Source organism: Poeciliopsis prolifica, unplaced genomic scaffold, assembly GCF_027474105.1.
Source record: "Poeciliopsis prolifica strain line A6 unplaced genomic scaffold, Auburn_PproV2 SCAFFOLD054, whole genome shotgun sequence".
Lineage (NCBI taxonomy): Eukaryota > Metazoa > Chordata > Actinopteri > Cyprinodontiformes > Poeciliidae > Poeciliopsis > Poeciliopsis prolifica.
The window spans coordinates 862,112-872,500 of NW_026562429.1; the positions used below are offsets into that span (position 1 = coordinate 862,112).

General features: G+C 41.9%; 1 protein-coding gene and 1 pseudogene across 1 annotated transcript; both read left to right on the plus strand.

Annotated features, from left to right (window-relative positions):
- Nucleotides 1-252: 252 nt before the first annotated feature.
- Nucleotides 253-2,860, plus strand: LOC129378939 (disco-interacting protein 2 homolog C-like). Its single transcript, XM_055059446.1, has 7 exons — nt 253-302; nt 926-987; nt 1,065-1,120; nt 1,580-1,654; nt 1,841-2,015; nt 2,091-2,214; nt 2,526-2,860. The coding sequence occupies exons 2-7, from the start codon at nt 981-983 to the stop codon at nt 2,776-2,778; spliced, it is 690 nt and encodes a 229-aa protein (XP_054915421.1). The 5' UTR covers nt 253-302; nt 926-980; the 3' UTR covers nt 2,779-2,860.
- A 3,451-nt stretch (nt 2,861-6,311) lies between these two features.
- LOC129378975 (vasoactive intestinal polypeptide receptor 2-like) overlaps nt 6,312-10,389 on the plus strand; it is a 21,182-nt pseudogene continuing 17,104 nt past the window's right edge.

Below are 10,389 nucleotides of genomic sequence, written 5' to 3' on the forward strand. Positions count from 1 at the left end.
AAACATTTTCCTCGCTGCACAGCAGATGCGTCTCCTGGGGTTTGGTTTGATTTGAGCGAAAGGCAGAAATAACTGATGTGTTCCCGTTTTATAAAAAGCTTCTGTTTGTGTCCTGCCTGTGTCGGATCCAGGCCCGGGGTCTGGACCTGTCCCGGGTCCGGGCCTGCGTGGTGGTGGCAGAGGAGAGACCCAGGATGGCGCTCACACACTCCTTCTCCAAGCTCTTCAAGGACCTGGGCCTCCACCCTCGCTCCGTCAGCACGGCGTTTGGCTGCAGGGTCAACCTGGCCATCTGTCTGCAGGTACAACACGCCAGGAACACGCGAGGAAGACGTCCATAACACGCCTAGGACACGTTAACGCACCAGCAACACGTTTGCAGTTAATACCCTCTGATTGGCTGAAGAATACCTGTTTGTGATTGGCTGGTTGAGGAGCAATCTTTGGTCAGAGGCGTCTTTAGATGGGCTGCACAACAGACTGCTACAATCATCAGCCTCTAAAACAGTTTAATTTGAGTTACAGCATTTAATTTCCCTTTGGTATCAATAAACAACATGAGAGTTAAACTAAATAAACTTTGTCAAGTTGCAAGAGCAGACAGGGATGAAAACGCTCCACTGTAAATTATGCTTTATTTTATTTATTTATGTAAAAAGCTAAAGAACAAGCAATCAGTAGGACATGAGGATTCATAACCAAGGATAATTTCTTTATTCCTACTTTTCTGTTTGAACAGGAGAACGAAGCTGTGAACATTTCTGTCATCCGATCTCTTTATTTATTATCCTTTGGTCACAAACATAAATGCTCACATCAGTCTTAATCTGTAAAAGTGCTTTTGCACAAGTTATCCACTTTTTAAAACTGAAAACACAAGTATAGTTTGTGAGCCGGCCTGTTTCTGCCCTGTGATTGGCTGCAGGGGACCTCAGGACCCGACCCCACCACCGTGTACGTGGACATGAGAGCGCTGCGCCATGACAGGTCCGGCCGCTGCTTCCCATCATCCTCCTCTGCTGAGGGAACGGTTTTAACCCTGATCTGATGCGTTTCTTGTTCAGGGTCCGGTTGGTGGAGAGAGGCTCCCCACAGCCTGCCGCTGATGGAGTCTGGGAAGGTGGGTGAAGCTGGACCATAAATCTTCATTTCCAGCAGGGAGACGAGTCGTGACTAAAGATTTAAATGAAGTTTTGATAAAAGTTGTGGCAGAAATCAGAGACAAAGCTGTGAGCTGACAGCGCAGAGATGAGGAGTGGCAGCCGGTTCTGGGACTATTTCTGCTGCTTTTCTCTGCACGTCCTCCCACATGCAGTGAGTCACAACAGACTGCAGGTCTGAGTCCAGCAGGAAACCATCAGCCTCCCTTTCTCCACTCATCCGGGGAGAAAAGAAGCAGGAAGAACTCATCGGCTCTGCGCCCACATTCAGTGAATAAACAGTTTGAGCTGAGAGGCCCGGATCCATTTTATCAGGATCTTCAGTTTAGTGGTGAAAATAGAAGCTTGAATATTAATCCGGGCTCTGAATGGACCTTAAAGGAGGAAAGGAAGGTTAAGTGGTGCTTTTATTTTCCCAGATTCTGCCGGGAGTCCGAATCATCATCGCCAACCCGGAGACCAAAGGACCGCTGGGAGACTCCCACCTGGGAGAGGTCTGCAGCTCTACTGATCGATTATTCTGATCATTGATCAATTATCCAAACAAAAGATATTGACACATTATACAGATCTTTCATTTAACTAAATTTCACTAATTGATTAATCACGATTAATCGTTTGCGCTGTTCCTCTGTTGGACCTGTCGGTTCAGTCTGTTGTGTTTTGCTCTCCTCCTGCAGATCTGGGTCCACAGCGCTCACAACGGCAGCGGCTACTACAGCGGCTACGGCGAGGAAGTGCTGCAGTCGGACCATTTCAGCTCCAGGCTCAGCTTCGGAGACACCCAGACGGTCTGGGCCAGAACCGGTTACCTGGGTTTCCTCCGCCGCACCGAGCTCACCGACGCCAACGGAGGTGAGGACGCGTCCGTCCCCTGGGAGACGTTGGGCGGACGCAGCAGGACTGACTGTGTTTGGGGTTTGTGAGCAGAGAGGCACGACGCGCTGTTCGTGGTCGGGGCGCTGGAGGAGGCCATGGAGCTGCGGGGGATGAGGTACCACCCCATCGACATCGAGACCTCCGTCACCCGCGCACACAAGAGCATCATGGAGTGGTAGGTCCATCAGCGCCAGGGAGACGCGTTCGGGTCAGACAGCGTCATCTGAAGCACGAAGCTGCTAGCATAAATCATGACAAATGTTTGTTTTCATGGCATTTTAGGCAATAAATATTTATTTCATGCCAAAAAAGTTGGATGCACTTTTCAATCATGGCACAGAAAAGGCTAAATGATCAAATGAAAATCTTAAGAATATCTCAGCTCTCTGACGATTAATCGATTAATCGTCAGAATAAATTGTCTTCTAAGCCGCTGCTCTGCAAACAGGAAGTTGTGTTTTCCTTAAAGCTGTGTGTCTCCGCCAGCGCCGTCTTCACCTGGACCAACCTGCTGGTGGTGGTGGTGGAGCTGGAGGGCTCAGAGCAGGAGGCCCTGGACCTGGTTCCTATGGTGACCAAGGCCGTGCTGGAGGAGCACTACCTGATCGTGGGCGTCGTCGTGGTGACGGACGTCGGCGTCATACCCATCAACTCCCGCGGCGAAAAGCAGCGCATGCACCTCCGCGACGGCTTCCTACAAGACCAGCTGGACCCCATCTACGTGGCCTACAACATGTAGCCTGGCTGTGTGTGTGTGTGTGTGTGTGTGTGTGTGTGTGTGTGTGTGTGTGTGTGTGTGTGTGTGTGTGTGTGTGTGTGTGTGTGTGTGTGTGTGTGTGTGCTGCTCATATCGCCGTCGTTGTTCATTAATTTCCCAGAAATCCAGATGTACTGTATTTTTGAGCGTTGATTTGACGTGTTCTGCAGTCGTTTGTTTTCGCCGGCTGATTCCAGCCGATGGATCGTTTTTAACCCCTCGCTCGACGCCGCGGCCAACAGGAAGCCTTAGAGGAGCAATGTGTTCAAATCTGTGGCTTCTGTCTCAGTTCCACCACTAGGGGGCGTCAGAGTATTGTAAAAACTATAAATACTGTACATAAACATAATAATCTATATGGAGAGGAACTAAACAGCGAGGTGTAGTAGCCCCTAATGCAGCTCTCTCCACCCGCACCCTGAGTGTGTGTTTTAGTGTGTGTGAGTGTGTGTTCACCCGTCTGTGTCGATGTGCGACAGGAACATTTTCTGTGCTTTTAAACGCAGATTTTATTCAAAAACGATCAAAGAAAAAACTAAAACTGTGTGAATCGGCTGCAGCTTCTTTCTGTTGGGGGCTAAAAGTTTGTTTTTATCTCAAAAAAGAAGGAAAAGCGTCTTAAAGCGGTCGGTTTGAACCAAAAATAATGCTGCAAATTTCAACAGGAACAATAAAAAACATTTCTGTATGTGAGCAAACTCAGAAATTCAGTCCTGAAGCACCAAAAGCAACTCGCTGAGCAAAGTGCACTGTGTGAATATAACATAAATAAAGCTATCATTATTTAAATAAAGTTTTAGAGAGAATACATCTTCAGCATCCAGATGTTACTGCAGAGGTTTTTACATGTGAACAAAAATAAACCAAATGACTTTATTTAAATAAACATTTTATCGTGTTGAGGGTGTTTCTTCAGATTATTTAAATGAATTAAATTATTAAATTAAAGGTTTCCGTTGAAACGTTTAACTTCCAGGTTGGAAGTAAAATTTTGTCCTGGCACAAACATCTGGAAGCTGTGGGGGTGAAGAGGAAGATGAAGTTTACATGAAGAAGCTCCCGTTGTAGCAATAATCATCCAAAGGTTGTTCTCTACTGGTTCTGTGGATTCTCAACACATCGCAGCATTTACAATCATATCTATACATAAATGTTCTCATTACTGCATTTATTACACGTTTCCCAGAGTGAGCCCCTTCAGAAATGCTGCTACGGTGGCCTAAAGAGGACAAAAGTAAGAGCTGCTGTTTAAATGCTGGCTGCAGTTTGCTATCTGGGCCACTAGATGGCACTACGTCCTTCAGACAGGACCTTTAAGACGTGAAACAAGCTGCTTTTTTAAGCAGTGAGACATTTTCAAGAACTGAATGTCTAAAAATGTTTTCTTTTCATTTTTGTTGCATAGAAAATGTTTTTTAGATGTCAAAATATTTCTTGCAAACCTTCAAATCATAAAAATGATAGTTTTTTTGTGCATTTTGAGCAGGAATCCTCAGTAAAGAACAACCTCGGAGCTACCGCCTGATGTGCACTGACTCAAACATTTCCTGAGGTTATAGAAGTTTTAACAGATGATGAAAAATAAATAAATCTATGAAGAGTTTAAATAAATGTCATTTTATGGCAGGATTCCTGCCCATGTAAAGCGTTTTACTCAACAGTCTCGATGTTTGGATAAATTTCGTTTACACGCCTGCGGGTGAAAAACGTCTCATCGCTTTTTGTTTCACATCATCGGGAGAAAAAATTATGCATATCAGAGGTTTGTTTGGATTGTTGGTAGCAGCGTATCGATGGCGTCCCGTCAGAAACCCGGAGGACCGTCTGTGTTCAGGGCTGAATGGGAGAGAGACTGCACGCGTGTGTGTTGTATGTAAATAGTGTTGATTTTGTACGGTAAAAGTGTGTGTGACTTGTTTTGTACACATGATGAAAAGAGGAAATGACACTTTTATAAGAGCCTGCTACCGGCTCCCTGTCACACTATACAGTGCAATAAAGTGCTTTGATTGGCTAAAAGCGACTGGGCCGATTTGTTTCATTCGCTGCAGCAGAGACGATCCTGATTCTTTTCAATACGATTTATTAATGAATCTTCAGCTGAAATTGAAACGTAAACAAATAAAGTGGAAACCCAGACAATGATACCAGAATCCTGTATGATGGTTTTTTTTAATCTGAGGAAATGGGTTAATTTATATCTCAAATTTGAATTGGTGAAAAGTCAAAGTAATGTTAGCATCATAACTTCACATTTTTACATCCTGCATGCGGTGAATTTCAAATTGAAAGAACTTTAGCAGGTTAAATATGCAGATTTATAGTTTTTATTGCTGCACAGCTACGTTATTATTGTTACTATACCAAGTTAAGTTACCCTTCAGTTTGGCTGAATAACATCCTAATATTCACCTGAGCTAATTAGCATTGTTAGCCTTCAAATTATGTCATGTACCACTGTGATTATTTTTATTAGGCTAGGTGGCAGAATTAGCATTTTAATTAAGAAGTTAATATCTTTAACTATTTGAAGTGACAGAAGTATTCAGTTATAGTGTATAGATGGTCTTCAAATTATGTCAATTATCATATTAACCATTTTTACCAATTAGCAATCTGTTCATGTTGAGCTACATCTGCTAACTAGCAAAGTTAGCATAATTTTATGTTGTTTAAAGTATAGAAGTCACTCAGTTAGGCTGATTAGCATGGTTAGCATTCAAAGTATGTCAGCTATTTCTACCAGGTAAACGTTTCAGTAACTGTTACTTCCTCCCTGTCCGTCTAATTATGCGAAGTATCTAAATCAGTGTTTTACAATTATAACATTTCAAATCATGCTAAGTTTGAAAGTTTGGGTATTTTAAGTATGTGGCTGCACAGCTAAATTATTGTGTTTGTGTTCAGAAGTTAATCTTCCAATTAGCTGAGTAGCAAAGTTAGCAGTTCAGCTGTTCAATTAGCATCTTAATTAAACTCATTTACAGAAATATTTTAAGTTTGCTAAGCTTTGCTCCATAGCATAACTGATACTAAAATAAATGTTTCTACTTGATAGTATTTGACAAAATATTTTAAAAGTAGCATATTTGGGTAAAATATTAATAAAATAATTTAATTATTTCAAGTTTTTTTTCTTTTTGTAATAACTTTCCTCGTTGATTTTTACTGTTTTTTTTTTATTTGCTACTGTGAATTTTTTTTTATTAGCTAAAAAAAAAGTATTTCCTTGTTGCTCAGGTGGATTTAGGCTTGGGCTTTAACTAGGCCATTTTAAAAGATTGTGTTCTCATTAAAATCTTTATTAATGTTCTTTTTTGAACATATTGTTTTTTAATTATTAACTGATATTCTAAATAAACTGATAGTTTGCTGTTATTCTGCTGTGAGCAGAAGGCGCCGCATGAGGGCGCTGTCGGGCTTTATTGCTCTGACTTCTGGGTCCTCTCTGGTTCTGGGGGCCAGCGGGGTCCATTTGTCGGTGACGCTCTTCAAATGCAGAAGGAGAACCGGAACCAGCAGAACCACAGAGTTCCGCCTCTTCGGGACTTTATGCACATTCAGCTGAACTTTTCTGCGATTTAGCAAACTCTCGCGGCTCGGTTCGGTTCGGTTCGGTCTGCACATCTGAGGCGCTGGTGAACAGAAGAGCGACCGAGACTGAACCGCGCGTAAAGGTCCCACCTGCCAGCCTGCGGTTCGGTTCGGTTCGGTTCGGACCGCTCAGGATGACAGCAGCCAGGTGAACTGCAGGTGGATGAGATGCGACCATGTTCCTTCTGCTGCTGCTCGTCTCCATCATCCTCCACACGGTCAGTCTGATGCTGCATGTCTGAACCCAACTGAAAATTATTGATCCATCAGATTCTGCAACGTTTTTCTGTTTCTTTCATAAATGCATCATAAAAACAATAAACCTCACCAAGAAACTTTTCAGCAAGACATAGGACCTTGTTTTAGGTCAATAACTCCTTAATATTGATGAGAAGTTTTACTTCCACTGGAAAAATGTTGCTTAAGTTTAATAATCTGCTGGAGGCACAAGAACTTCCATCAATATGAAATAATGATTGATTCAAAACAAACTCATCTGTTGCTAGAAAGTGACTTGAAGTTAGTTTGTCTGCTCTGAAACCTGGACCAAATCACCTGGTGATGTTTTTACAGTGCATTCTGTCAGAGACGTGGTTTATTTGGGATTTCTCCATGTTTTCAGTGTAAACTGTGAATCTTCTTCCTCTTGGTGAAACGCTGCCAGCCAAGGCGACACATTGCTGATAAACCAGCTCCTTTTTCTGGCTCTGCTGCGTTTCACTGGAAAAACACGAGCAGATTTATTTTCTGGCTGCCTGAGGAACATTTTAAGATTTCCTTTTGGCTCAAATCTGGAAACTAAAAACCTTCCAGGGTTTGGATTTAACAGTTGACTTTAAGTGGCTTTTTGCTTCAGGCTTTTTGCATCCGAGGTGAAAGTGAAGACAGGTCAAGATTTACACCTCAAAACACAAATTCTTACCAAATATTTTTGCCTAGTTTCCTTAATATTGATTTTGATTATTTCACTTATGATGTTAGTGAAATAATCTCCCTGCAGAACTAATTCTTATTCAATAAAATGAAGAATTATTGACTTCAACTCCTATTTCTTGCTGAAACTGACTTGATTTGCAGCAGAAACTAAATACCAATTATTTGTAAGATTTTGAGTTTTTGCAGTGCGAGGAGGGATTCCGCTCAAGTTTAATAGAGCTTTTAAAAATTCCACAGCATCACTTTGCAAATCGAATCTAGTAATTTTATTGCCGCTGATGCGTCGTCTCTGTGCAGCGATGAAATCTGAGAAGTCTGAACGTCTCACAAACAGCAAAGAATCGATGTTTGATGAGCGTTACGGTCAGATCACGCCCATGTTTCTGATTCGTCTCTCTGCAGCACAACAGTCTGCAGACGGGAAACGACTTCATTTTTTGGTTCATTATTCATCCAGAAAGATTAAACTTCTCAAGAGATAAAGTTGCTTTGCAGGTTAGGGATCAAAAAATGAAAGAAAGAGGGCTTTATTAAAGCTCATTAAATTAAAATAACATTTTTGATGTTATTCTCCAACATCACAGCTTTAAATCCCTTAAAATTCACATTTGCAGCATTTTACTTGCACAATAAATGACATTTTCATCGTCATGTAAAGAAGTCAGACAACTTGGAAAATGTTGACGTTGACGTTTGAGGAAAACTTTCAAAACTACGACGGTGAATTCAGGCCTTTGCAGATAGAAAACAAGGAAAAGGAAGAGAACATTTCTGCTAAAAATTTCAGAATTCTTTAGATAAATCTCAAAAATCTTGAAATAATCTTGAATAATCCTTTGAAAGTGAAATATTGGCTAGAAAATTTTCAGAAATTTTGACATTAATCTGATACATTTTTTTAAAATCAAATAAAATTTTCTGAGCTTGAAAATTAAAAAAAGCTAGAAAAATTTTAGACATTTAATTTTACAGATTTTCTAGAAAAAAAAATAAAATTCCTGAGTTTCAAAAGTAAAAACCTTTTGACTTTGTAGGTCTTCTGGGTTTCCCAAAAAATAATTTAAGTTAGTGAGCTGCTGGTAACTATAATTTCCTGAGGGAGTCTTCCCAAGGGATCAATAAAGTCAAGTCTAAGTCTAAGTCTCTCTCTCTTCTTCTGCCTCATTTCAAGTGAATTAACATATTTATTCTAGAAACCAGACCAAAGAAATGTGTTAAGATTTTGTGTTTTTGCAGTGCGGCAGGAATATGGAAGACGCAGATAGGAAAACTATTTCTGGACACAATAAGGAGGCAGGTTGGTTCAAAGCAGTAACAGTCCCAGCAGGAAGTGAGGAAAGCTGAGGAAAAATGTGCGTTCTGAGCGGGCCGACGGCGCTGACATGTTGGCAGTGTATCCCAGTGTAAACAGACCCCCCAGCACTTACACACTCACTGCATCAATGGAGGCAGGTTTGGTGTGAACGCGCTCTGTTGGAGTTTTTCCAGCTCTGCCGTTTGTGTACGCCGTGTTTGACAGCGTATCCTTGGTGACATCAGCCCAGCCAGCAAACACACAGATGTTAAACACGGAGGTGGCAGCCATTTATCTGCAGCCTGAAAAACAGGGAGGTTGGGCAGCAGCATGTGGCAACACGATGAAAAGGTGATGAAAGCATGTGGAGCATGGATTCTTCAAACCACGCAAAAATTCAACATGGGCGACACACCCGACTGTCCGGTCCGGTTGTTTATGCAACTGAAGGCATTTTGCTCTAACGTAGTTCCACTTTGACTAAACACTTGGTTCAGTTTGGACCCAAACATGCAACGTGCAAAACTTCCAGCTGCTGCGGATCTTTCACACTGCTCTGCGTTAAAGGAACCAAACCTTTTGGAAAACCTGTTCCCCTCCTTGCCTGTGGGGGCGCTGCACCAACAAGGACAACAACCTCAAAGACACTGAGCGCAGCTTCCTTGGTCATGAAATGCAAGCAAAAATGGAGTAGCGTCAGATTTTGGCGGTTGTCGAATTTCTGTTGTTGTTTCTGGCTAAAAAATGCTAGCATTTCTCCTTGTAGCGCTAGGCTAGCACGGTTGTTTCGGTTGCATTTTTCAGCATGTACTGCTGTGTAGTCCACTTCCTGCTTCCTGTCTGTTTGGTCTCATGTACGTTCAAACCACTCCAGAGTTCACTTCAAGCGAATAGAGACCGAGGTGAGCAGGCCAACCACAAGCCACCGTTTGGTCTGACAAACAGGGCTGGGGGGGAAGACAAGATGGCCGCCATTAAAGACAAACGTTGTGACATCTGAACTGTTATAAAACTAAAAAAGGCTTTTTTTTTCATATTGTCCTACATTTTGCATGGCAGTAGATATAAAGTCAGAGCGTTAAAACAGGTTCATGTGTCGCAAAAACAAAATATTAGTAATAAAGTCTTTTTGTTCCACTTTGTCGTGCAAATTTCTCAAAATAAAAACTTATAAGTAACTTCTCAAATAGAAAGAAGTTTGTTTTAAGTCAGTAATTTCTGAATATTGGTGAAGAAGTTTGATCTATAAGGAAAATAATTGGGAAAATGTCCAATGTCCAATAGATCATGTCTCTTATACACAAGTAGCTTTTTTCATCAATATTAAGAAATTATTGACTTAAAACAAGCTTCTACATTTCACTGAAAAGTTACTGCTGAGGTCGTTTTGTCTTATTTCAAGTGTAGGAAGGTTTAGTGTTTTTGCAGAGTGTTAAATGAAACCAGATTGATCTGACTGAGGATTTTGAAGCTTCTGTTCATCTCGACTTTCCTCCCTGAGCTGCAGAAGCAGCCAGAGGTGAACGAGTCTCACGAACACAAACGTTCCTCCAGAGAGCTGAAGCGTGAATTCAACAGACGGCAGGTTTGTTAATGTCCGTTATGTTTATTTCCTCCTCGCCTGACAGGTTGATGGGAGGTTTCCTTACTGCTGGCTGTACTGGGAGATGGAGCGAGCCAGAGCAGAGTGTCAGACGCAGCTGCAGCAGCAGACGCCAGGCGCTGCAGGTAAAACTGGAAAAATCCAACAAAAATGGCTAAAAAACCCA

What these genes read in the sequence shown, in the direction of transcription:
- LOC129378939 (XM_055059446.1), top strand. An exon ending in GAGACTCCCACCTGGGAGAG is followed by an intron (nt 1,655 to 1,840) that starts GTCTGCAGCTCT and finishes CTCCTCCTGCAG; the next exon opens with ATCTGGGTCCACAGCGCTCA. An exon ending in GCTCACCGACGCCAACGGAG is followed by an intron (nt 2,016 to 2,090) that starts GTGAGGACGCGT and finishes GTTTGTGAGCAG; the next exon opens with AGAGGCACGACGCGCTGTTC.